The following is a 27611-nucleotide window of genomic DNA, read 5'->3' on the forward strand; positions in this document are numbered from 1 at the left end:
CCTGCCGAGTGGATTCAAGTTCAGCCCACTCTAGTTCTCTTTGCTGCAAAACCTGCATTATTAATTCACATGGGAAAAGGGCCTTTGGTCCAATTTGACTAGCAAAAAATGATTCACAACTGGGCCATTCATATTAGAAATCCCAAAGACTTAAAACAGGTCCCTAAAGACTTCTTGGACCAGAGACAAATTAATGAATATTGGAAGGGATATAAATCTATCTTGGTTTCCCCCAAAATGCCTGCGTTTGGAATTTTGTTGAGTTCAAGTATGAGATCCCCCCCCCCAAAAAATTTGAAAGCCAATTGTATTACTGACATTTAAAGATAGCTTTTGTACTGAACTCGTGCTTGGCTTTTTGTCCTTAGGGTTCTAATGAAATTATTTTTCTTCTTCTTTCTAGATGGGCAGCAATGACAGCGAATGTAATTATGAAAAGAAGTTTTAAAACTACAGATCCTAAAACCCAGGAAGGCAGGCACCCACTACCCCCACTCCTGTAACAGGTATGTATCAACTCAATAGTCGGCCCCTGGAAAAACCTTCGGTTTGGGCTACCCTGCCGAAAGTTCCATTGGGTATCAGGAGACTAGGGGATGGGAGTGGGGGGATGAAGCCAACTTTATATCGTCCCATCTGAACCCAGGTAAATCAAATCAGAATGGAAGAAATTATCTGAATCAAGTTAGCAAGAGGGAGGTCTCTCTTTTTCCTGAGGCAGAAGCAATGTGGTTATCTTCTGAATACTCCAAATATCAGTGACCATCTTTTGTTACTGTTTGGAAGTATGACACGAGCCCAAGATCAGGTTGGGTTTTTTGGTCACACGCAACAAAAACAAAAACTGGACAAGTGAAGCAGAAAAGGATACGTATTACGAGGAAAGGGGACCCCTCGTGGACTCAAGGTGAAGGCTGAAGCTCCAGGCTGGGAAAGGACAAACAGGGTGCCTGCTGCTGCTGGAAAGCAGACGCCCTCCTTGCGTCACTCCAGGAGAAACAGTCCAGTGGGCTGGCCTGGGTCTCACGTCTGCACTTGGCCCTGAGAGGTCTCTGCAGGTTCCTTGACTTTCAGCCCTACCAAGACTGAACGCCAAGGGGAGAGGAAATTCCCCAAAGGGTACCAAGTGTTCTTACTCGAAGGAAGGGATGGAAGCGGAGTGTTTAAAAAATAACAAATATCTGCTAATAGTAGGCGGTATTTAATTGACTGGGGGTGTTTACTTAACTCTAAGATTCTAATTTAGATCTCTAAGGACGCTATTTCCATCTTAACGTGGAAGTAGAGAAACCCCAGTGTTACTGAGTTCAGTCATTGCCGAGGTCAAAACCCCAGCATTCAGGATACCAGAAGACTCCCTGACTGTATCCATAAGACCTCAAGAACAGAAAACTTGACTTAAAATGTCCAAAGTCATGGAGGGCCCCCAATTCAGCCCAATAGCACAGATTCCAGACAGGGGCTGATTCTGGCCCAGGCTCACAGCCCAGCAGGGCCACAAGGACTCAGGAATGTCCTTCTGTCCACCAGGCCATCCTCAGCAAATTGGTCTTGAGTCATCATTGTTTGTCCCTCAGAGTTGCAAAGTGAATGCCTCAGTGTTATGAGTTGAATTGTATCCCCCCCCCCAAATTCATATGTTGAAGTCCTAACACCTCATGCCCTCAGAATGTGATTTATTGGGAAACAGAGTCATTGCAGATGTAAGTAGTTAAGATAAGGTCATTAGAGTGAGTTCTAACCCAATAGGGCTAGTGTCCTGATACACAGAGGAAAGGCAACATGAAGGTACACGGGAAGAAGGCAGCCACCTGCAAGCCGAGGAGGGAGGCCTGGAAGAGACCCTTCCCTCACGGGTCTGCCTCTGCCCTCAGAAAGAACCAACCCTGCCCACACCTTGATCTGGGACCCCCCAGCCTCCAGAACTGTAAGATAATGAATTTCTGTAGTTTGAGCCATCAGTCTGTGGTACTTTGTTACAACAGCACTAGCAAACAAATACAGTTTCAGGCTCCATGTCTGCACTAAAGTGAGAAAAAGGGCACCAAGAGAATGGAGACGATGGGGATCATTCCCTTGATCAGAAAGGCAAGAGTTTTCCCAGACGTCGGAATGCTTCCACCCCTGTGGCCAGAACTAGCTGTGTGGGAGTCTGAGACCATGAGCATTTAGCCTCTGCAGTTTTTTGAGAGGAAGTAGAAGAGAGAGAAGGGGGTGGGGACAGGGGCGAGGTTGGCCAAGTGCAGGGGCGGGGCCGATGCTCTCCCCGTGCGGGTGCCTTCTAAGAGGCACCTACTGTGCTTTCTGGGGAGCAAGTGGCCTGATTTTCAAGGCAGGGCTGAGGAGTATGTAAATACAGGCTTTCCCAGGGCCGTCAGTGGTGCCTCATCAGATCATCCAGTTTACTAGAACGTGGGGTCCTCTGCTTTCTCTGGCAGCCCCAGCTCAGCCCTTTCATTCATAAAAATGAGTCGGCCTCCCAATGAATCAGCATCAGAAACCCACCGGAGTGCTGTGGTCAAGAGACAGGAAACAGAAAATCCCAAGGAAGGCTGGCCTCCAGGACCAAAACACAGCAGTGCTAGCACAGCGGCATCAGGCCCTGTGGGGCACCTGGTGGGCGACCCTCTATGAGGAGCCAGGATAGCATCAGGACCCCTGCTGTGCAGGCCCTACCACCCTGGTGGCACATCTTCATCTTCCGTCCCTTACAGTCTTGTTCAGGCCCCTAAGCTTACTGCTCAGGCCAGCCAGGCAAGCAGGGGAACGTGCGGGCTTGCCAGTTTCCTCTGCTGATGTGGCTGAATGGGGCCACTGTGTGACAGTGTTTCATCTGTCAGCTGAGGACTCACAGCACCCTGCTAGAATGTTCACTGTGCCAAATGCCCCCACCTTGAGCCCACTCTAGGGTCTATACGTGCTATTTTATCTAACTTTCCGTGTAGTCATGTGCTCGTCCCCTGCCCTGGCCAGGCCTGTTCTAGGCCTTGGAGGTGTGTACCCAGTGGTAGTAATCAGGGTCCCAGCAGGAAGTAGCATCCTGAGACAGAATCCAGAAGGGAATGCAATGAACCACCTCATACCTATTAGGATGGCTACTATCAAAAAAAAAAAAAAAGCAGAGATTGGAATTCTGTGCATGGTTGGCAGGTGTGTAAAATGCAACAGACAATGAGGAAAACAATATGGCAACTCCTCAAAAAATTAAAAATAGAACTACCACATGATCCATCAATTCCACCTCTGGGTATGTGCCCAAAAGAATTGAAAGCAGGATCTTGAACAGATATTTGGACACCCATGTTCATAGCAGCATTATTCACAATAGCCAAAGGGTAGAAGCAGCCTAAGTGTCCATTGACAGATGAATGAATAAACAAAATATGGTGTATACATACAATGCAATACTATTTAGCCTTAAAAAGGAAGGAAATTCTGACACATGTTCCAGCGTGGATGATCCTTGAGGACATTATGCTAAGTGAATAAACCAGTCATAAAAAGACAAACACTGATTCCCCTCATATGAGATACCTAGAATAGTCAAATTCATAGAGACGGAAAGTAGAATGGTGATTTCTAGGGGCTTGGGGAGGAGAGAATGGGGAGTTGTTGTTTAATGGATACAGAGTTCAGTTTTGCAAGATGAATGCACTTAATACTACTGAACTGTACACTTAAAATGGTTAAGATAGTAAATTTTATGTCATGTGTATTTCACCACAATTTTTAAAAAAAAGAAGAAAAGAATGCAATGAAGGGACTATCACAGAGGTGTAGGCAGAATTAGGGAGACCCCAGGATGTGGAGTCACTGAGGAAGTGACAGCCACTCTTCCGGCAGCCCCAGGGGGCAAGGGCAGCAGTGTTGCTGGGCCCAGTGAGAGTCAGAGCCCAGGGGAGGGGCTGTAGTTAGAGAGGACTGCGGTGTTGCCAGGACCCCACTCCACAGTCAGAAGCAGGAAGTGGGGGGACAGAAATGCCAGGAAGGCTGGCTCCCCCTTGATCCAAGCTCCCACCAGCACCTCCCACTGGCCACACCCAAGGGCAAGTCAGAGAGTGAAGGATCCCTGGTGAGGCAGGCTCTGGGGGACTGTGCCCTCTTGGGGTGGCTCTGGGACAAGGGCAGTCAGCGAGCAGACAGCCTAGTGGCTCCTGAGCTCCTGGTCCTTACAGGCTAAGGAGGGGATAAGCAACAAAGAAGTACATTTAGTTTTAGATTGTGCTCAGTACCCCAAAGAAAATAAACCAGGCCCTGGGAGAGACAGTGAGGAGGGAACACCCCGTGGAATGCCAGGGAAGTTCACTCTGCAAAAATGACACAGCTGGACTTTAGGCACTGTATTAGTCAGGGTTCTCCAGAGGAACAGAACCAACAGGATGTATGTATACATACACGGAAGGAGGAGGAGATTTATTGTAAGGAACTGGCTCATGTAACAGTGGGACTAGCAAGTCTAATATCCTCAGGGCAGGCCAGCAGGCTGGACACCCAAGGGGGAGTTGAAGTTGCAGCTCCAGTACAAAGACTGGAGGTAGAATTGATCTCAGCCTTGTGGATGAGGCCCACCCACGCTGTGGAGAGTAAACCGCTTTACTGGCATTTGACCAAAAACTGGGCACCATGGCCCAGCCAGGTTGACGCGTAAAATCGACCATCCAGACCAGCGTGTCATTCTTATATGGACCCGCTAAGTTGAATATCATATTCATACCCTGCACTTTTTCCTTTTGCAGAGAAAAAAAATTCCCACTTTGTAATTGCATCTGGTCAACGGGAAGCTCTAGTTTTGTGGGGAGAGAGCTGCATCCAACCCTTCCTAAATCATCACCCAGAGGCGCCCGCTGACTGACAGGGACGGTCTTCCTGGCTGGCAGAGGATGCAGGGGAGTAAGAAGTGCACGGACGGCTTCAGCGACTCCTCGAGCATTGGCAGCGTGCTGGACGATGCAGACAGGGAGGTGAGTAGCCTCACGGACCGGGCGTTCCGGAGCCTGTGCATCTCAGAGGACGCATCCTTCCATGACTCCGACCTGGCCCTGTCCCCAGATATCACCCGCCAGGTGTTCGGGAATTTTCACCAGAGAACGGTGAGCCATACCCACAGGAAAAGCGGCATTTGGAGCCAGTTACCATCCCAAGGCACGGAGCATGCCGGCTGGGCGGCCACGTTCCAACAGCTGCCCAAGTACGTTCAAGGGGAGGAGAAGTATCCCAAGAGCAGCCCCCCACTGACACCAGCCCAGAGGAGACTGGAAGTGCCAGTTTCCGGCCTGAGGAGCAGCAACAAGCCTGTTTCCAAAGTGTCGTCACTGATTAAATCTTTTGACAGGACCGAAAGCCAGCGTTGTGACAGCAGGCCTCCTACCAGCAAGCCTCCAGCTCTCAAAAATCCCCCCAAATTTGCTCCTCTTCCAGAAAGCAGTGTCAACTTCTGCTTCGATTCTGCCTTTTTGACGGTCAGGAGGGTGCCTGCCGAAGTCTCCAGCACCCATAAGACTAGCCACCAGCCTGGCAGGAAGCACGGAGAGCAGGAGTCCCCCAAGAATCCTGAAATGGCCTGTCATGGCCCCAACAGCTTCCTCCCAACGCCCGAAAACGCGGCCAACTCATTTGAGTCAAAGTTCCCCTCTCCGGCCCACAAGGCAGACACCAGCGAGACTGGAAGGGGCCAGGAGTGGGCTCGCAAAGGGACCTTTCTTCATAGTGAAAACAGTGCTTTTGAGTCATGGAACGCCCACCAACCCAGGCTGCCCGAGAGGAAGGATGCCGCTGACACAGTCGCAGAAAGCAAGGCTCCCAAACATTACGAGGACTCGCCCTTGTTAAGAGAGCCCCCGGCCTGTGAGCACAAAGCCTCCCCCCGCCACATCCGGGCCGGCTGCGGTCAGGAAGAGAACAGGCTGGCCGCAGGGACTCTCTCCACATCTGGAACCTGGGGATCTAGGGATCTGGGAGCCCAGGTATCTGCTACGGAGGGAAAAGCTTCCAGCTCACAGCCTGAGCCTCCATTGAAACCGACCCATGCCCCCTGGAGGAAACCAAAGTCTGGCAAGGGAGGGAAAGAAAGTCTACAAGATGCTTCAGAAGAGAAGAAGCAGACCAACTGGAGAGGCCCAGCCCTGTATGCAAAGCACGATCCCCAGGGGCAATTTCCAGAAAAGGATGCTCTTGACATGCCTGTGGACCCCCATGAGCATTACGATCCTCCTTTCAACATCAGTAAGCTTCTGACCCCCGTCATACCCAGCAAGCATGTGCTGGAGTCATGCCACAGCCAGCCAGCAGAGATAACCCCGTCACCCACAGGACAGCTAAACGGATACCAAGAGAAGGAGCCCAGTGAATGTCAGTCCCGGGACAGTTACAAATCCAAAGCCCCCAGCCTGCTGTTCAACCTCAAAGATGTGCGGAAGCGTGTGAAGAGCACGTACAGTCCCTCGCCTCTCTTGAAAGGCCCTGATGAGAAAACCAGAGGCAAGCAAGAATCCCTGAGCAACGGCGGCCTCCTTCCCAACGGGCTCGAGGAAGGCCCTCCAGATGAGCTTTCTAAGGAGACACCCGCTGATGCCCCTCCTGTGTCACTCATCAGTACCCAGAAGGACCCCAAAGCTGACCCCGGTGCAGCCTCTGCAGACAACTACCTAACTCTCACCTCACCATCACCTAACACCAAAGCCCCCTTCTGTGTCAACGGCGAGGCCGACGACAGGAACAGCTATGGGAAGGACGATGCCAATGGAGAATCGGAGATGGGTGGTGCCAGGCCCAGCTGGCGTCCAGACTCCAGGGAGCACTGCCCCAGGAAACATCTGTCCCTGAAGTTTTGCAGTGGAGACCCTGAGGCAGGGAAGGCTGCGGAGACCCCAAAGACCTCCGGCCTAGAGAATGGATTCTTGAGATCCGTCTCTCAAGATACAGAACCTGAGAGAGAGGCAAGACTTCAGAATCCAAACTTCAACCAGAAATTCTCCCCAGGGCCCCTTTCTCCCGAGGAGGAAGATGTGTTTTACAGCGACAGCCTGTCTGATTTTATGCCAGCCCTCAAAAGTAAGGCCAAATTCAGCACCAGCTCTTCAGATCAGTCCTTTGCCTCGTTCGAGGATCAGCAGAAGACGTGGTTCGCCGAGAGCCACCAGGAGGACAGGAGGAGTGACATGAGTGTAGGTGACGGTCAGAAGGATGAGAAGGAGAAAGTGATGGAGGAAGGTGAATTACAATACTGCACCTTGAGTAATGGGCACGCATGCGTGGAGGAGCACAGCAAGCGGGAATCCTCGCAAGGAGAAGAGGAAAGTTTGCCAGAAGGTAGCCCCGGGGACCCCGGGAAGGCGCCGAGGGAGGAAGCTAATTTCAGAGGCACTGGCATTGGGGGAAGTAAGGATACAGCTCTTTCAGATGCCAAAGACCTAATCCCTTCCCCATGCTCCACTTCAAACAAGCACACACTCTTTGCAGTTAAAGACAACACCCTCAGGGCCACCCCCATGATAAAACCCATCATGCTGCCCCTCCTGAGATCCATGTCCTCAGAGTCCCTGCTGGGCAATGGCCACAAAGAGGAGGAACCGCCAAGGCCAGGCTGGGGCAGGGATGCTGGTCTTTGTGCCCCCGAGAGCCAGGAAATGCCGAGCACTCTGACACCCGCCAGCGTGCAAGGCACACACTTGAAGGGGGCGGCCTGTGAGGATATGGAGGACCATGGGTGGGGTCCCAGCGCAGCCAGGTCAGAGACCTCCCAGGCAGCCCCAAAGGGGTATGTCCCATTTCCTCCACTCACAGGAGAGGCCCAAGGGTTGAAGCCACCCCGAGAGGCCATACATAAAGTCGTGGCAAACAATGGCAAGAGCAGTTCCATAGACCAGGGGAAGCTGGATGCTCCAAGGTGCATCCCCACGATTGCTTTGCCAGAAGGAGACCTAGAAGACCAGCCACCCCTACAGAAGCTTGGAACGTGTTGGGAAGAGCAGGTGCAAGGCTTCAAAAGTCACTTTTTGTCTACACCCAGAGCACGGCCCCCGGGGAGAAGACTGGTCCCTGGTGAGCTAGCAGCTTCCCCCAACGCCAGCTCCCTGGAAGAGAACAGTGCATGCTCCCCTGCCACCAGCAGCATTTGGGGTGATGCTTACCAGGCCCCCAGTGAGCCCAGCCTGCTGCCAGGGGAGCCTCCCCGCAGCAGCCCCTGGGCCAGCCCCCGCCCTGGCAGGGTGGCCCAGAGGGAGGACCTGACACATGCCCTCACGTGGGGGCCTGGCTCCGACCCCCAACTGGAGCCATCAGCAGAAGACCTCAGGACACTTTCTCCAAGAGGCTCGTTGTTGGACGTGGCCACCAGCTCAGCTGGCCTCCTGGAGAAGCCAGAGCCTCCTGCTCAGCTGGAGAGGGCGGCTGGCAAGCCACCAGCAGTCCCACCCAAAACAGAGAAGGCCCTGCGGCGGGCGAAGAAGCTGGCAAGCAAGAGGAGAAAGACCGACCAGCCACAGGAAAAGCATGGTGAACGCCGGGAGGAAAAGCATGGTGAACGCCGGGAGGAAAAGCTGTACCCCGAGGACTCGGAGCATAGGCCACCGTCCCCCGGAGAGAAGCCCCCAGCCAGGTTCCCCATGGTCCGTTCCCTGCCCCCTCCCGTGCGCCGCCACTCGGTATCCGCCTTCTCAGAGCCGATCCGGAGGCACCCTGGGGGGTCCCAGTCCCTTACACCCCTGTCCCCTTACCCTGCCACCCAGAAGGTCCTCCAAGACCCCCAATCTGGAGAGTACTTTGTCTTCGATCTGCCGCTCCAGGTGAAAATCAAGACCTTCTATGACCCAGAGACGGGCAAATACGTCAAGGTCTCCATCCCATCCTCTGAGGGGGGTTCCCCTGAGCCAAGCCCGCCGGATGCCCTTGCTGCTCCCTACGTGCTGTACCCGGGCTTCCGGCCCCTGCCCGTGACAGCCTTGATGCCCCTGCGCTGCTCCTCTCAGCTCTCTGCCCCCACCTTCCTAAGGCAGCACCCTCACACCGCCGAGGCAGCTGGCCCCAGGCCCCAGAGCGCCCAAGATGCTGGCCTGCAGCTGGCCTCTGAGCCTCCCAGTGACCCCACCCAGCACTCCGAGGGGCGCCCCCAGAGCCCAGGGGAGGAGGTGGGAGATGCTCCAAGCCTGGATATCATCTCCACTAACGACCTAGAGGACTTTGCCATGGAAGGCATTTCTTGAGAATCACAGCAGCCTAACCCACCCCCCGATAAACCCAGAAGAGCTTACTTCTCCCTCCCCCAGAACAATCAAACACACACACACACACACACACACACACACACACACACACACACACACACACATCAACTCATACTCAGCCATTTGAGATCCCTAAAGTTTCAAAGGAAGTGGGGATCCTCAGAAAACCCAACCTGCAGGGCTCCGCAGGGCTTCCCCCCCTGGGAGGGCGCTGCTCTGCTCTCGTAACAAGTCCCTTCTGAGCCCCTTCCTGGATCCAGGATCTGCTCCACTTCTTTTCTCCTCCCCTCCCTGCTCCCGGTTCTCCCCTGGCCCTGCCAGCAGGGTGGGTCCAGCCTGACTCCTTCACAAGCTGTTCCCCCCAGCATTCCACCCACTCCTCCTCCAGGGTCGGCTCCCACAGTGAGCAAACCCCAGGGCCCCCAGAAGCACTGCGCCGCGCTGAGCCCTGCCCGGCCAGCAGACCGCCCAGTACACCCCCTCCTAGGTCAGGTGTGACACACGGTGGCCCCCCCAACCTCGCTCAGACACAGCAGCCCTTTCCAGCTCGCCTTAGGGGGGAAATGGCTGAGGGCTGAACCAAGGCAATCTTGCAGAAATGTTTATTTGAATAGAATGGGTTTTCTTTACTGAGGAAACTTTCCTCTGAAGGCTATTTTCTGATCACCTTGTAAAAAGTGAAACAAGTTTGCAGATGCGTTTCTGTCCGTGGACTCCTGTCTTTCTTCTGTGGGCAGTGGTGTGTCTGTGCTGGTGAGTAAAGTGTCGTGCCTTCTAGGCCTCCCATCACGACTTGGCAGCCACCCAGGGTCTCCACTCTGAACAGAGTGGCCTCGACACCCACCGCGGTCCCAGTGTCCCTGCTTGATCCTTTAACACCTGTCCGAGCCTTCTCGGGCCAGGCTCTCCACCAGTGCTGGGGCGGCAGAGATGAGGAGGACCCACGTCCGCCATCGAGGATGACCTGGGACCTGAGTCAGGCCCTGACGGTCCCAATTTAATGACCGGTACTTGTGCCCTATGCTCAAAAGGAAATAGTGTTTCCCCCAAGTCCCTCTGGGAGTTGGAGGGAAGTATCTGAATCAACTGAGGGGAACAGAGTGCAGTCACCGCCTCTGCACCTCTGAGAGCAGTGAGGGTCTGTGAGCAATGCCCACTGTGGGCAATGTGCTAGGAAGGAAACAGACCGGCCTCGTGGGCCTCCGCCCGGGGCTTCCGCTGAAGCCTCTTAATTCTCGTGCTGTGGGAAAGACTGGGGCTAGAGTGCCTTCATCCTTGTTTAGAAGGGGCAGCTGTCAAGGCAGCTGTCAGGACTGCACTGCTCACGTCCCAGGAGACCACACAAAATGTATCACCCTGGTCCTTTTGGCCAACATGCCATTTCCAGGCTAGGAAGATGGGGAGGCACCCAGCTCACCATGTCCCAGACTCGTGCAAATACTGGGGTTTTGAAGATATTCTGGGTCGTAATTTGGATTCAGAATTTTACACCTGTTTGTTTTTCCCAAAAGTGCAGCCACACCTTAATTTCATTCTGAAAACGCTACACAAGTCCCCCAGCCTTGGCATAGCTTGTCTACGCCTGGTGAGTCAGCTGGATAGTTAGCCAAGAATTCAGGCAGGCCATTGTCTGAGAAATCTGGTTCGCACGAGTCACTCACTGGGATGCCAGTGAAGCGAGTTGGGACCTTGGCTCTGCCACCAAATCACCAAGCATCCTCTCACCTGTTTTCATCTTACTCAAATAAGAAAGATAATATCTCATTTCAAAATTCTCAGGGCCCAGGAAAAGAATTACCTAACAAAAAAAGAGTCCCCCAGTTAAAAAATAACCGTAGTTACAGTAACCACAAGGAAAAATATACTTTACATAAGAGGAGTTTATGTTTGGGGACCAGTCATCTTCTGTCTTAGAAGCAATATGAGCAAGGATATTGACGGAGCTAAAAGCATAAAGATAGATATTTGGAGATCAAGATCAACTCCCCAGTCCTCTTTGCTCCTGTGAGTGTAAAAGAGGAACAGGGCATCTGGCAGAATGCAGCATCCACCCACAAATCTAGAGTAAGGATTCCTTGGACACCTGGCTCTCCAGCAAGTCAGCTAGAGGGAAGGCTTCCATCACTTACAGCAAAGTACCTAAATCCCTAAAAAGCAGATAATGTCTCCAGGGGACAAAAGTCACTGAAGACCAACTCATTTGCAAATGAGTTTCTTTCTGTTTCTTTCTGTTTGGGGTTGGGGGGAGTCATTTATGCCTCCTTCCTTCCTCCTCCCCCCGACCCCACTTCCTCCCTCCTACCCTCTTTTTTTCTCTCTTCTTTCCTCCCTCCCTTCACAAACATTTTCAGAGTCCCTGTGCTGTGCCAGGCGCTACACTGGGCACCAAAGATACCATGATAATAAGATCTGATCTCTGTGCCCAGGGAATTAAAATCTAACAAAGAAAGACAATTACAGTCCCACATGGTAAGGGATGTAATAGGGTGGTCTGAAGAGCATCTGACTCATATCCTGGAGGGAAAAAGGGCTTTCCTGCAGGAATGACACCTGAGCTGAGCCAGGAAACACAAAGTGGTGCATCAGCTTGTGAAGAAACAAGAATTTCCCCACCTTTAATCTGTCTATCAAACAAAAGTGACATGTATTAAATACTAATAGATCTGTCTTGCCATAGCAAAGTGTATTGGTTTAGCTAATTGTTCTTTAGCAGTTCTAATCAGCACGAGCATAAAACCAGTGTAGCCTGGCAGGACAGACCTTTGCTGATATGTCCTTCAACTTCTGAATTGAAATTTCACTCATCTGAGTTGCCCAGAAAAACCACTGTTTCTATCATTGTGTTTATAGTAGGATAGTGGTAAGAATTGTGAACATATTGTTTGTGGAAACTGTAGGTAAAGACCACGGCTACACCTTCTGTTTAGTGGGCTGGCCCTTTACTATGAGCTATGGCCCTTCCAAGTGTCTCCTGGGGAGGGGACATAAACACAGAGCACCTCGAGGGAATGATCAAAGGTCCTGGGGCTGCTCAACGGAAAATGACCAAGAGCTTACACTGTCCATCACACAGGCTGTGCCAGCCCCTGAATGGGGAGATTTGAGCCTGGTCTCAGACCTCACTACAGACCTATGAGAGGTACCCTCATTAGCTTCATGTTACTGTAAATAAGCAAAGGCACTGAGATGTGGAGTAACTTCCCACAGTCAACAGTCACCGAGTGAGGGGCCCACACAGGAACTCAGGTCTCTCTCACTTCCAGGCGGGCACTTGAGCCCCCAGTCATGCATCTCTAAGTGTGGTCCATAAACCAGCAACCTCCACATCACCAGGGAACTTGTTAGAAATCCAGAATCTCCATCTGCATTTTCAAAAGATTCCCCAGTGATTTGTTTGCACATTAAACTTTGAGAAGTGCTAGCAGCTCCTGTTTGGCCTGGAAAGGAGAAGATTTAGGGGAAACAAATCGATATCTTCATGTCTCTCAATATCACCATGGGAGGGAAGAGAAACTTACACGTCTGGGTGGGAGAGTTGCAGGGATGCTGATTCACACTGACTATGAGAAAGGCATCTCTAATGACTACAGCTGTCTCCACGTGGCGCAAGTGGCTTGGGGAGAGCTAAGCTCCCTGTCACTGGAGATGTTCAATAGAAGCCAATGACCCCTCTCCCAAGGCAGGGATGGATGCCGATGTCAAAAGGGGCCTAATGCCAGCTTTTGAGACCCCAGGCTCTATGTGGGGCTCCAGCATGCCGATGTCATGAATCCAAAGTCTACACAGGGGATGGCCATGTGAGTGAAACATATGAGGGAAATGATTGCATGTAAAGGAGGAACTCTGGGCAAAACCCAAATTCTACGTATGTGGAAAGCATTTTGGCCCAGATAACAAACACCCTGACACTGGACACAATTATCTTGTGTGGTCCTTCCACATCATTGCCATAAGTGGAGCCCCCATCTCTGCTCTTCCTTGCACTGGTAGCCTGTCGTGTACCTGTGTTAGGTATATATCTGAGGGCCCTCCGTCCAGCCAGGTGACCCACTGTATGGGGCAGTGTGATTTCGAGGGGCCTCCCCATCTGTCCTGATCCACACATGTTAACCACCCTTCCCCTGCCAAGTTTGCTGACTTCCCAGTGGGTGGATACCTTCTGATGGAAACCTTTTGACCAATGTTCAATATCACTAGAGATGTTCAAATCAAAACCATAATGAGGTGTCACCTCAGACCCATTAGGATGGCTACTATACAAATTAAAAAACAAAAACAAAAAAAGAGAAAACAGGTGTTGGTGAGGATGTGGAGAAAGTGGAACCTTTATGCATTACTGGTGAGAATGTAAAATAGTGCAGCTGCTGTGAAAAACGGGATGGCAGGTCCTCAAAAAGTTAAACAGAATTACCATGTAATCTGAAAATTCCATTCCTAGGTATATATACAAAAGAACTGAAAGCCAGAGTTCAAAGAGATATTTGCATACCCACATTCATAGCAGCATTATTCACATTATCCACAAGGTGGAAGCAACTCAAATGTCAATCAACAAATGAACAAACAAAATGTGGTATATGCATGCAATTGAATATCATTCAGCCTTTAAAAGGAAGAAAATTCTGACACATGCTACGACATGGATTAAACTTGAGGACATTATGCTGAGTGCAGTGAGCCAGTCACAGAAGGATAAGTACTGTATGATCCCACTTTTATGAGGCACTGAGTAGCCAGACTCATAGAGACAGAAAGTAGAATGCTGGTTGCCAGGAACTGAGGGCAGAGGGGGTGGGGAGTTGATATTTAATGGGTGCAGAGTTCCAGTTGGGGAAGGTCAAAAATGTGTAGAGTTGGATGGTGGTGAATGTACTTAATGTACACTTTAAATGGTTAAAATGGTAAATCTTATGGTGTGCAAATTTTGGCACAATTTAAAAAACAGAACAAAAAAAGCCTTTTGACCAGCACAAACATCCCATTCACCCTGAGGCCCCAGCACAGGGTTGGAGGTTAAAGAAAACGCTGCCCCTGGTGTGGCCAAGCACAGACTGGTCTCCGCCTTCTCCTGGAGACAAAGGTGCAGGGTTCGGGATCATGGTGGGTGGGCCTCAGATCCACACTCTCGTGATTCCAAAACACCACTCCCCTCAGGGTAGCCCAAGGCCCCACCTAACACCCCAGGGCTCCCTGCTCACCCCAGCAAAGAGTCAGGCTCCAGAGAAGGGCGTGCAAGGCTGCCACATGCTGGGGACCCCCATCCTCTCCGGCCTCATCTCCTGCCTGCTCCTACAGCTCCTTTGGACTCCCACCAACTCGAGCTTCTTTGAGTTGACCAAATGGGCCATTTCCAGCCCCTCTGCACGCTCTTTGACTCCTCCACAAGAGACGGGGTCTGTGTCCTCTCACCGACTGGCTGTGCCCCGCAGAGTGGAGTCGGTGTGCAAGTCCAAGGTCAAGTCAGAAGGCGCCATGCCACTTCCATCGGTCCCCTGGAACGAGTGCCCTGGGAGTCCTCAGCTACCACAGGGCAGTCCACGTACCCTGGTTCACTCTGCTATGGAGAAGCCCACCCTGGCCCACGTGGAGATGGCCTGGAGAGGCCCTGAGACAATACAGAGAGGAAGAGATCCGCCCCCTCCTGTTCCAGCTCCAGCTTCTGGCTGCCCAAGACAGAGCCACCTACCAAGCCATTCCCAGATTCCGGACCCACAAAGCCGTGCCAGATAACAAAGTGATTGCTGTCATTTTAAGCCACTAAGTTTCAAACTTACCCAGCAACAGGTGACTGGAGCCCTCTCCTTCCCCCAGCCTCCCTACCCTCTCCACGCTCACCTTCTCCCTGGACCCTCTGGGCCCTCCCCTCCCCACCAGCCTGCTCCTGCCCACTCCTGCGTGCCTTAAGGTGCTCTACCTTAGACCCCATCATCTCTAGAAGGACACCCCTGATGCCCTAACTCCTGGCCATGCACCTCACTTTCCAAGTCCACCAGCATGCTGTGTTTCTCCCATCCCAGCCCGTGTTGTAATTGTCTGTTTAACTGTTTGTCTTCCTCGCCCCCTCAATGCTCACTTTTGGAGGGAGGGATCTTGCCTGTCCTCACTACATCCCCAGCAGCTAATATGGTGCCAGGCCCAAGGTAGGCCATAGGTAAACATCACTGAAATCCATGGAATTCTTATTCTAAATTCTAAAAAGAATCTTTTGGGAGAAGAAATTGATGTCGTTTTGACCTTATTTCCTCACTTTCCAAACTAGTTGTTAATACTAACTAGATGAGTTAAGCCAGTCCCACACCAGAGCAGGCACTCTGCTCCCCTGCTCCTGTGAGATGTGCAGCTGCGGAGGCTGTAGCCCCACAAGTGGGGTCTCAGGCACCCAAGGCCCAGGAACAGATGTCCCACTATGTAACCCATAAGTCAGCATTCACACTTAACTAATGTTCTTTGATGAGAAATTCCAGGCCTGCCAACAGAAGGAGGCCAAAAGGGTTATCCAGGACTCACAACAACATCCAAAAGCCAAGTTAGAACCAAATTATTATTTGGTCTTGTGATGATAAAATGATGAGGACATTAGACAAGTTATATTAAGTGAAAGTGGTGAGTGTACCTGAATTCTATTTACTGACACAGGGAGGACTCGGCATCAGACCACAGTCTTCTGAAGTATTTCATCATGTTTGACTGCCAAGTGGTAAGGCCAGGTTAGTACTGATGGGGTTTGAACCCTTAAGTCACCTAAGAAAAATCAAGGGTGCTCTCCTTTAGGACAAGGAGGATAAATTAAGCCGGTTATCTCTCTTCTCATCTCCCCTCAAAGTGTCTACAGTTCCATAGATGGAGAAATAAATATTATTACAAGAAAAAAAAATGGCTCTAAAAGGTAAATAACATCACCACCTAAGGTGTCCACACATCCAGGTTTAACTCTCTAAGTAGGATTTGAATATTATCAAGCATGGAAGAGTTTTAGAAAATTCTAGAGGAGACACTGTTTGACATCTTCACATCTCAGTTAATTTCTCTATGAGTTTTTGAAACAGGGTGACTCTGAAGGTTGTTGGGAAGTCAAATCAGCCACTAAGATTTTCATGTTGCCAAAAGTTCCAACAGTTTCCTCTGAGTATGTTCTTGAGGCTTCAAAAACTTAAAACTAGTTGACCCCAGCTAAGCACATTTGTTAAAGGAACACTGACCATGTTATCTTTTCTGATAACATGTCCAGCCCCAGGGGAGACCTTTCGCTCTTATACTCTGCATGGCAAGGGGGAGAGGGGGCAGGGCAGAAGCCACCAGAAGCCAGGAGGGAGGAAGGAAGAAGCCATATGCTATCCCCTCCAAAAATGTCTACCACATACTTGAATCTAATCTGAATCCTCCAGGCTGTTGGCAGAAGATGCTAAGAGAAAGGGTTTTTCTAAGTAAATCTGAGCTCATGTTGATGGCCCTGGTCTAAAATAACTCTCAGTGCAACTCCCTTCTCTCTGCTGCTTGAGCAGGGACTCCAGCAAACCAGAAGAGATGTGTCCTTCCAAGGACATTGGAAACATTGGATGTGTCCCTCCAAGGACATTGGAAAACACTGTATTCTCTTAGTACAAAAGAAGTTTTCAGAGGCTGATCATAATTGCAAAAATTAAGGTAAAACAAAATAAATTATAAATCAGAGTAATTGGAATATAAAATATGGACTATTCCTACAATTGAATATCATATGGCAAGAAGCGTGAATAAACTTTATGCATAGAAACACAGATGACTCTTACTGGCTAAATGTTCACAGGACTAAAATCAAGTCATAGAAGAATAAAAATTTTTTTTTATAAAATAGTAACTGATATCAATCAAATTAGAACAAGGAATAAATAGAGACATTTCATTATGATGAAGGAGTCAATTAATCAAGAAGACATAACAATCCTAAATGTGTATTTATCTAATAACAGAGCTCGAGAGTACAGGGAGCAAATTAAAGTCACAATGAAATGGATAATGGGTAGCATTACCTACCCAACAGATTGGCAAAATTATAAATTCTGACAATCCCAAGTGTTAACACGGATACAGAGCAATGGAAATTCTCATACACTACTTGTGAGAATATAACTTGGTACAAACACTGTATTAGTTATCTATTACTGTGTAACCAAATACCACAAAACTTAATAGCTTTAAAAAAAAAAACTTAATGGCTTAACAAAACAAAACTTTATCTTCTCATGATATCGTGGGTCAGGACTGTGGGAATGGCTTAACGTCCCTCATGAGATCGAGTCAAGATGTCATGTGGGGCTGTATTTATCTGGCCTTCCTCAGTCAAGGGATCTGAGAGAAGGTAGAGGCCACCTGCTTCCACCCCCTCCCCAGGAAAGGGAGCCCTAAAGACCTGCCACCCAGGCATGTCAGAGGAGTAAACCACCTCCTCTCCCCAACCCCACAGAGGCACCTCACAGGCATTGCTGAGAAGAGGCCCTCACCCATCCGGAGCTAAGGCCCAGGCCCGGAATCAGGCTGCCTGGATTCACATGCCCACTGGTCCACTTGTAACTGAACAAGTGGGCTCATGGCCCGCTGTACAACAGAAAGACCAAACACTGAGGCAACAGTCTTTTGCAGAGAGAAGAGGCTTTATTGCAGGGAGGCCAAGCAAGGAGACAGGAGGCGAAGATCAGATCTGTGTCTCCGATCAGCTTTTTGAGTGGGGTACATATTGAGGAAGTAGGGAATAGGAGAGTGTCCGAGCTAAGAAATGCTTGGTGGAGGGATAAAGGGAAGTTTCAAGAGTCCTCTGCGCAGGCGTGACTGTCCTTCCTGTCTCTTCAAGGGCCGCATGTGCACATTTGGGAGGTTCTGTGTGTCACATGCCATGGATTTGTGGACTGTGACGTCCAAAGTCCACTGGTGGGTTGTCTAGTCCCTCAGTGCTCCTGCACGGGTGGGCTGGAGGAAAGTCGTTAGCAAGCTGCTTCCTCATCTGGGGCTTCTTAGGTGTACTGCAAAACAAGCTTTAGAGATCATGGGTGATCATCTCTCATTTTTATTTTGTGGCCATGGGGGTGCCGTTTCACATTTAGTGATTGAGCAGACCACTCTGAGCTTCAGTATCTTCATCTGTAAAATGGACATCATTCTAATCCCAGCCTCCTATGATGGTAATGAAGATTAGGTGCTTTAGTATGCAGAAAGCACTTAGCCCACTTTCCAGCACCCACTCCGTGCTCATCAGCCTGGTTCCCTCGACCACAGTCCCTCAGTGTTTGGCAGAGGTCTGGGGGTGGTCTCGCCGCAGACTCAGAGAGCTTGGCAACAGACAGCTCGAGGCTGGCTGAGAGGTGCTGCTCACCGCACCCACAGCTCCCATTCCTGAGCGCTGAGGATGTCACTGCTGGCGGGCTTCCTCTCCCCAAGCGGGCCTGAAAAAGCTGCGAGAGGAAACCCTCCAGGAATGCCGGGCCTCGCGGCCCCTGGGGGACAACCCCTGATTCTGCCGCAGCTGCAGTTCAGGCCCAAGTTTACGAAAGGGTCATTCCTAGACTGAGGGACTGAAGGGGAATTGGATTTGGTTGACAAAGCGAATGCAGCGTCATTGGAAAAAGTTTGCTCCCTCCCTCCTTGTGCCGAGTCCAAGAGCAGAATCCTAGAAGCAAGCCTGGCAGGGGTGGCCTTGCTCCTGAGGCAGGACCGGAGATGATGCCCAACTGGTGGCCCGGCCAGAGAGCCATGCTTCAGGGACAGGGTCCAGGGCTGGAGCACGGGCCGTGGGGCGAACCTCCCCACTCTCTCTGTGAGAAGTGCCCACTGAGGGATGGGGGCTGATGCTCTGCCCAGGCTCCCGGAACAGACCGTGGACTTTGAGGCACCTGGTGTGAGAAAAGCTGAGGACCAGAGGGATTCAGGCTCCTACCCAGCCCCCTCTCCCATCCACGAGGGCTCCCAGCCCTCACTGTCACTCTCTGGCTTTGTCTCCAGTTACTCCTACATCCTACCTGGCACACTGGCCTCCTGCTGTTCCTCTGATGCTGCGACCTCAGGGCATTTGCACTGGCTACACTGGCTGTTTCCTTTGCTGAGAATGTTCTTCACCAGACATCCACTTGGCTCCTTCATTCCCCTCCTTCAAGGCTTCTCTCCTATTGCAACTTCTGGCCCAAGCCTACTCTGATTACCCCACTTAGTGCTGAAATGTGCCTACCTCCCCCCCCATGCCAGCCCCCTCCTCTATTCTTCTTTGTTACTTTTTCCACAGTTTTGTCACCTGCTAACACACCGTGTAATTTAGGATTAAATCATGTCTAATATTTATTGTCTCTTTCCCCTATGATAATATAAGCCACAGGGCAGGGATCTCTGTCTATTTTAATCTCTGCTGTATTCAAAGCACCTAGAACATAATAGGTGCTCAGTGAACATGTGTTGAAAAGAGAAGGAAGGGAGGGAGGGAGGGAGGGTGGAAAGTCATGGATGCTTGGACCCCTGGCCTGGCCCCATGGACCCAGTTAGGATGACTGGAGAGGAGAGAGCTGCCAGAGCCTGTCCCAAGCCTTCACACCAGGAGGGACAGGGCTGAGGGAAATGATAAGGTTCCCAAATGCACACAGGAAGTAACAGACAGGAGTGTGGCTTAGCATCAGGAGGTAGACCTCCAACCACAAAGCAAGGTCCTAGGCCCCTTGCAACCCAAGAAGAGACCAGGGCAGCTTCACAGGCCAGCAGGACCTGCAGCCAGCCAGGCCTGGGCAAGGTGGGAAGGTCACGGTCAGAGCCAGGTGGAAAAAGGAAGGCTAGGACTTCTGTGGGGGAACTGTCAGAAGGACAGAGGAATAAGAGCTTCTCGTCACTGCTCCTGCCCATGGTCCGGCCAGAGAGGAGGTTCAGTACCCTCTGTAGGGCCCCAGGATGAAGCTGTGTGCCTGCTGGCCCCCGGCCCCCGGCCGGCTGGTGGAGGCCACGCAGTCATTCGGAACGCCCGTGGCGAGAGCAGGTCTTCCTAAGCCAAGGGGTTTGCCTGACGTCAATCACGGGGAAAGAGGCAGGTCCTTCCGGCCCCAGCCCCTGTCCCAGGGCAACCACATGAAAAATCCAGAGCCAGAGCCACCAGCCAAGCTGTCCTCAACTTCCTGACCCACTGAACCCATGAGATGTAATAAAGCATCAGGTCTTAAGCCACTAATTTTAAGGTAATTTGTCACTCAGCAAGAGATCACCAAAACAATGGAACCTTCCAGCTGGTCTCCTCTGTGCTCCATTGTGCTAGAGAGAACAGAGGAAGATGGGAGTATCTCTGCTTGGGTTAAAGGAGAAGCATCCTTCAGGCCCAGAGTGGAGGAAGCGGCTGGTCAAGCAGCAAGGGAAACCTCGCGGGTGCCAAGATCCGGCCAGCCAGCCCTCCTTATTTCGAAGGGCTGGGCTCACTTGTTAGAAGCCTGGTGAGCCCTTTTCAGGTAGGCTATTATTATCTCCATTGTGCTGAAGAAAAACCCAAGGCCAAACAGCTCAGGGCACATACGGAGTGGAGCTGGGATCCGAACCCCAGGTCTGTGCACCTGCGAAGCCCACTACAAGAGCTGCTTCGCCAACGCCTTGGATCCTCAAGGGAGAGCCCAGCCATGCTGTCCAGCTTGCACGGGTGTGGGAGGGGTGGGGAGGGGTCCTGAAAGGGTCACTTGAAACCAGCTCGGAAGCCAGCCTGGGGCACCCTTGCCTGGCCCCTCAGCTCCCCTCACACGCAGACGTAGTTCCATCCACCCACAGAAACGAGCTCCTCCCCACACACCCCTCGCTGCCAACCTGCCTCACCCCTGCAGCTCCCCACACACCTTCATAAGAACAGGAGGGGCTCAACTGATGGCCCGTTTAGCTCTCAGCAGTCAGACAGGGAACAGGTACCTCCAGAAAGATACACTGCGCCTAGGCGAGTTATACTGGGGGTGAGAGCCCCACAACTTGGGCCCTAGCCTTGGGTTCTGTAGGCTTCAGGCAATGCCCAGAGGCAGATCTGTCATTAAGGGACACTGCAACGGAAGGTCAGGTTCACTCAAAGTTAGAAAGCTCCATTGCTGGGACCCAGGTTGGGCGGGCAGCAATTGTGGGTCAGGCAGTGAGCAACCTTAGAGTGCGGGGCTGCCTCAGCGAACGACCCTCAGCCCCAGGTCTGCTATAGCACCTCTCCCCAGCTTCAGAAGCCTCCTAAGAATGTGGGGTCAGGAGATGGTGCTGGGGGAAGGGCAGAGAGGGATGCTCAGAGGGTGGCAGGATTCTAAGTTTCCCTAAGTGGGGGAAGGGAGAGAATAAAGCAAGAAGAGTTCACACCCTCGCTTCCCTGGGCCCTCTGGATGACAATGAGGCAGAGCTCAGTCTGCGGGGGTGTCTGAGGCCCAGCCAGGAGGGGAGGCAGCCCAAGGCAGTAGGGGCACCAGGGGACCTGGGCTGCTGGGTGAGGGGAGACAAGCAGGGGATAGGCTCCTGCACACACCAACCCCCTCATTGCAAGTTCATCCCACCAGTAAACGAGAGGAATCTTCCCCATAAAGAGTGACTCCGACTGATGCCATTACTAATCACTGGCCATAAAGCTACTACATAAAGAGGAGAGACAGAATGATAAATCTACAGGAGGGCTGCCTGACAGAACAATTAGACTTGGGAGACAAACATTCGTTCACAGACATCACCACCAGGCATGTATTATTAATAAAATAGACATTGAGCTCAGTAGATAATGAAAGGAAAGGGGACCCCAGCCTCCCCCACCCCAATAAAGTCTCCCGCCATCCGTCAACCTTGGCATTGAGCTCTAACTGATATCTGCTCCCTGAGACTGGTGAGGCTGTCACATGATGCAGGGGAAGTCATGCTCTCTGTTTCTCCCACTCCTGGGGACAGGTACAACTCACTCAATTCCTACTGCCAACTTATATCTGGGTCCAGCTCCTCCATTCCATGTTTTATTGTCTCCCCTCCTATTATTATATAATAAATTATCCCCAAATTTATCAGCTTAACACAACTAGCTGCTTCACTCTGGATAAGTCACTTAAACCCTCTGAGCCTCACTTTCTTCAGATGGAAAGTGAGAAAAGACAATAGTAAATTTATGTGAGCATCAGAAATAATATGTGAGGGACTTCCCTGGTGGCGCAGTGGTTAAGAATCCACCTGCCACAAGGGAAGTGGTTAAGAATGCAGGGGACATGGGTTTGAGCCCTGGTCCGGGAAGATCCCACATGCCTCAGAGCAACTAAGCCCGTGTGCCACAACTACTGAGCCTGCGCTCTAGGGCCCGCGAGCCACAACTACTGAAGCCCACGTGCCTAGAGCCCGTGCTCCGCAGTAAGAGAAGCCACTGCAATGAGAAGCCCGCACACCGCAACGAAGAGTAGCCCCCGCTCACAACAACTAGAGAAAGCCTGCACACAGCAATGAAGACCCAACACAGCCAAAAATAAAATAAATAAATTTATTAAAAAAGAAAAAAAAGAAAGACTATGTGAGAAGCATCTTATAGAATGCCTGGCACATAGACGGTATCCATTAATGATCATTACTTTTACAGTAAAAGACAAAGTCAACCCAACAGCCCTTGATATTCCGATACTGCCCTGCATCACCTGTGGGGTAGAGCTCACCCTGGCTCACAAGGGCCCTCCTGCCTGCCCTCAGCCTGTGTTCCCCACTCCTCTCCCTCCACCCCAGTCCTCCCCGGCTTTGCTCTTCTCACTTGGGACTACATTGACTCTTGCCATGAAGACATCAACTTTCCCACAGGCAGAATTTCTATCCATTATACTGCAGCCTCTAAATCAAATTTCTTGCGCCCAAGGTAAGACTTTGGAACATCAGCTGATGAATGGACATTTTAAACTAAATAGTCAAGAATATAGTATCCACATATTTATCCATACAGCAGTGTTTGTGTTATATGGACTATTGGTTTTTATTATCTTTTTTTTAAAAAAATAAAGTGTAATGGAGGACGTCAGTCGCTAAATGGAATTAAAGCAGGAAATGATCAAAATCATTAGGCACACTGCCACCACCAACACTCTGTTTTCACACTGATGTTCATTGGACCAGTCTGGGCGCTGGGTGTTCCTCTGTGTAAGGAATAAGCCAGTTGAAGCGCATTGGCCAGATGCTGGGAGAAAACATGGAAGGAAGCTTCTAGAGGCTAAGTGCACTGGTGGAGGAAACGCAGGCATGTGAATTGAGAATTAGCTTCAGAAGAACATTCCAGAAGCAGAACCACACACACTAATATGGAATGCTCCCCAAAATACATATTTAAGAGAAAAAAGCAAAGACCAAACAGTGTGTGTGATATGCTACTATTTATATGACAAGAGAGATATGTACATATTAATATCTCTGGACAGATATGAAGAACCAAATATTAGAGGGCATCTCTACACAGAGGAACCAGAGGAGGGAAGGTTGGAAATGGGGAGAAGATATAATTTACCCCGTTTCTGGTTTCTTCTTACCGTGTGATTGTAGATTGTAATACAATGATCCAAATGCAGAGAAAATTCATGCACCCATATGTTATGCTTTTACCTTGCCACAGATTCCTTGGCCAAGACAAACAGGCTGGCATTTCATCTCCTCTTGACAAGTTATTCCAAAAAGTGAATAAAACATCACCAAAGTCAACTTTACATTCTCTTACTCAGTCCTTTCCAGAACCCCCATCAGCAAGGCTTTTTCACATTAAAAGATGTTCAACAGACACATGAAAAGATATTCAACATCACTAATCATTAGGGAAATGTAAATCAAAACCACAATGAGATACCACCTCACACCCATTAGGATGGCCACTATCAATTAAACAAAACAAATGCTGGTGAGGATGTGGAGAAATTGGAAGCCCAGTGCATTGTTGGTGGGAATGTAATATGGTGTAGCCACTGTGGGAAACGATATGGTGGCTCTTCAAAAAGTTAAAACTACCATATGATACAACAATCCCACTTCTGTGTATGTACTCAAAAGAACTGAAAGCAGGGTCTCGAAGAGACATTTTCACACCCATGTTCATAGCAGCAATATTCACAATAGCCAAAAAGTGGAAGCAACCCAAGTGACCATTGATGGATGAATGGATAAACAAGATATGGTATGTGTATACATACAATGGAATAATATTCAGCCTTAAAAAGGAAAGAACTGACCTATAACGTGGATGAACTTTGAAGAAATTATGCTAAGTAAAATAAGCCAGTTACAAAAGGATAACTACTGCATGATTCCACTTGTAAGAGATACTTAGAGTAGTCAAACTCATAGAAACAGAAAGTAGAATGGTGGTTGCCAGGGGCTGGGTGGAGAGGGAAATGGGGGGTTGATGAATGGGTAGAGTCTCAGTTGTGCAAAATGAAAAACTTCTGCAGGCTGTTTGCACAGTATATGTTAAGAATATGTGAATATACTTAACACTACTGAACTGTACACTTAAAATGGTTAAGATGATAAACTTTATGTTGTGTGTACTTAACCACAATAAAAAATAAAAATAAATTTCCTCTGGCTCATAAATGTCACTGTACTGATGGTTATCTGACAGAGCCCCTTAGAAGTTATGTTGTATATAGTTAATGTTTACTCTCTGTAGTTAATGTTTTAAATCATGATGACTAGCACATCATGTTGAACACTTGATGTTTAAAAAGCATGTAGTCACTCTATGATCCCAGGTATATAACATCCTTGAAACGATGGCGAACAGACCAGTGGTTGCCAGGCTTAGGGTTGGGGGAGAGTCTCTTAGAGGTGATGGTGAGTTCTGTATCCTGATTGTGGGAGATGGTTACACGAAAACATGCAAGTGATAAAATGTCTCTATCCTCCTACATAAAAAAATGAACACATGTAAAAACTGGTAAAACCCAAATCAGGTCTGTAGTTTAGTTAATAGTATTGTCCCAATGTCAATTTCCTGGTTTTGATCATAGTACTAGGGTTATGTCAACATTATCTTTGGAGGAAACGGTGACAGGGACAAGGAAACTTTGTACTATTTTTGCAACTTGCATATGAGTCTAAAAGTATTCCAAAATAAAAAGACTTTTTAAAAATTATGTATCCAATATTTGGAGAACTGGTGATATTTTGTAGCTCTCCAGAGACAGAACCCACTTTATAAGGTATAAGTTGCAGCTGGACCTCTGTACGCAGGACTTTCATGCCTTCCCACAAGACTCAGGTGAAAACAAGGCCTGTCTGCACTGCACGCTGGGTGCACCATTTCACCGCACTCTTGGGTCCCCTCAACCTACAGGGGCTTCTCCCTCGGCCCATAGGGTTGTTCCTCCCTCTTTGTCATCATCATCACCTGGGAGAGCTCACGGCCCTCCTGGGCAGCAGTCACCCTCGTGTGCTAGGCACAGTGCCCCAACAGCTAAGCCTCACTGCTTCCATTGTACAGATGTGGACACTGAGGCTTGGAGACAACAAGGGACTTGCCAAGGTCCCACTGACAGCGGGTGGTACAGGGTCCTGGATTCAAGGCCAGATCTGGTGACACCCTCAGCTGGCCTCCTGTGCCCCCTTACTGGCTACCTCAGCTGCCACCTGCAGACTGGCCTCTGGCAGCAGGTGCGAGGCAAGCCAATGGGGACAGTGTGCTAATTCAAGGTTGCAGGCAGAGCAGCTGTTCTTTGAGTCCTGGTGGCCTGGGGCCACGCTGCTCTTATGTTCTCGGGTAGATAAAGTGCTCTACTTAGGAGAAGCTCTCTCCCGGCTGCAGGGCCATTAGCTGGCTGACTCCTGGAAAAACCATTTGGCCAGGGCTGACAGATGTGGCCATTACACAATCACTTAGCCCCTCTCCCTGCCCCATCCAGACCTTTGGAGGGGGAGGGGCCTCGAGGCGTGCAAAGCCCTGGGGAGGGTCCACACAATTCACTTCCCGGCCACCCGCCTCCTTTCTGCCCTTAGGCTGCATTTCGCCTGGCCCACGTTGCTGCAGCAGGAAGCGGCTTCAGACAGCGTGGTTGCAGTGTGCTGCCAATGACCTTGTCACCCTGAGAGTTGTTCACAAACTGCCTTCACATGCATCATCTCCCTTGATCCTCGCGAGAACCCTATGAAGTCAAAATCAGGATAATTACTTCCACTGTACAGTTAAGAAATGAGGCGCAGGAAGGTTAAACAGCTTGCCCAAGGTCACCCAGCCAATAGAAGGGGTTGACCTCAGGCCTCTGATTCCCAGGTCTGTGGTGTTTCGCACACCCCATGCTGCCATCACCCTGTTGGGATGTTACCTTGTGTTGGGAACTCAAACAGCCTCAAAGCAGGGTCTCCAGGGCCAGGGGAAGGGTAAGGGCTGCTCCTGTCTGCCAAGTAGAGGCATCAGGCACCAGAGTCTGCAGCCTTGCCCCCTAGCAGCAACTTCCCATTGGCAGAGCCTGGGCAGCCCTTGACCTGGAGGCCCCAGCTTGGGTCATTTCATCCTACACCTCCCATGCTCTCTGGACCCTTTACTCAAGCTGGATGAGTGCCTCTACCACCCGTGTGCCCCAGGCAGGGCTTCACAGCCATTCACCAGCTGGCAAACCTCCTCTCCCCACCAGCAGCACAGGCATCTCAGCATAGAGGTTGCTGGGACATCTGGGGCACCCAACTGATCCAGGCCAGGGCTCCACAGCCGCAGCCCCAGCACTGTCTGACGATGCGCCCGGGTCCCCGGCCCTGCATCGCAGCCAGGATGCATCCAGCAGAGTCAGGGGAACCAGGGGCTGGTGGGAGGGGGCAGTGCCCACGTCCTGAGGAAGAGCACTGAAGCGCAATGGCCCATCTCCTGCACAGAGCCAGGCTCAGAAAACAAGCAGCTTTGCACAGCAGCGGCAGCCCTCCCAGCTCAGAAGCCGGAGAACAGAAGGCAGACAGCAGCAGCAAGGGAAGGCTCAACCCTAAAGCCCAGCCTCCAGTGACCTGTCCGAGAAAGCACAAAGAGAACACCCAAGATGTTCCTAGGGTACCCAGATGCTGCTGCTCTCCACTGAGATACCCCGCTTTGCCTCAAAGTGACTCAGAGAAAGGTGACTTAAAAGTACACATACAGGGGCTTCCCTGGTGGGGCAGTGGTTGAGAATCTGCCTGCCAATGCAGGGGACACGGGTTCGAGCCCTGGTCTGGGAAGATCCCACATGCCGCGGAGCAACTGGGCCCATGAGCCACAACTACTGAGCCTGCGCGTCTGGAGCCTGTGCTCCGCAACAAGAGAGGCCGCGAGAGTGAGAGGCCCACACACCGCAATGAAGAGTGGCCCCCGCTTGCCGCAACTAGAGAAAGCCCTCACACAGAAACGAAGACCCAACACAGCCAAAAATAAATAAATATATAAAATTAAAAAACAAAAAAGATAGTACACATACAGGTAGGGGGCAG

The 27611-nt window shown here is 50.5% G+C and overlaps 2 protein-coding genes across 6 annotated transcripts in view; one reads left to right on the plus strand and one right to left on the minus strand.

Moving 5' to 3' along the window:
• The window catches only part of LOC309636308 (cardiac-enriched FHL2-interacting protein), a 31214-nt gene extending 21286 nt beyond the window's left edge, over window positions 1-9928 (plus strand). For 4 of the 5 annotated variants that reach the window (XM_082408709.1, XM_082408711.1, XM_082408710.1 and 1 more), the window contains 2 exons: window positions 404-506; window positions 4737-9928. In XM_082408709.1, the coding sequence (XP_082264835.1) occupies window positions 4881-9200 (4320 nt within the window). In that variant the 5' untranslated portion in view covers window positions 404-506; window positions 4737-4880 and the 3' untranslated portion in view covers window positions 9201-9928. The remainder of the gene's footprint in view (window positions 1-403; window positions 507-4736) is intronic. The other variant, XM_082408713.1, reaches the window with a different exon arrangement.
• Window positions 9193-27611, minus strand: part of DRGX (dorsal root ganglia homeobox) — a gene marked incomplete at its 3' end in the record, with an annotated part of 54394 nt that continues 35975 nt past the window's right edge. The window contains exon 7 of the mRNA XM_082408714.1: window positions 9193-18217. Within this exon, the coding sequence (XP_082264840.1) occupies window positions 18195-18217 (23 nt within the window). The remainder of the gene's footprint in view (window positions 18218-27611) is intronic.

The sequence above is a fragment of the Balaenoptera borealis genome (assembly GCF_965194805.1).
Source record: "Balaenoptera borealis genome assembly, chromosome: 10".
NCBI lineage: Eukaryota > Metazoa > Chordata > Mammalia > Artiodactyla > Balaenopteridae > Balaenoptera > Balaenoptera borealis.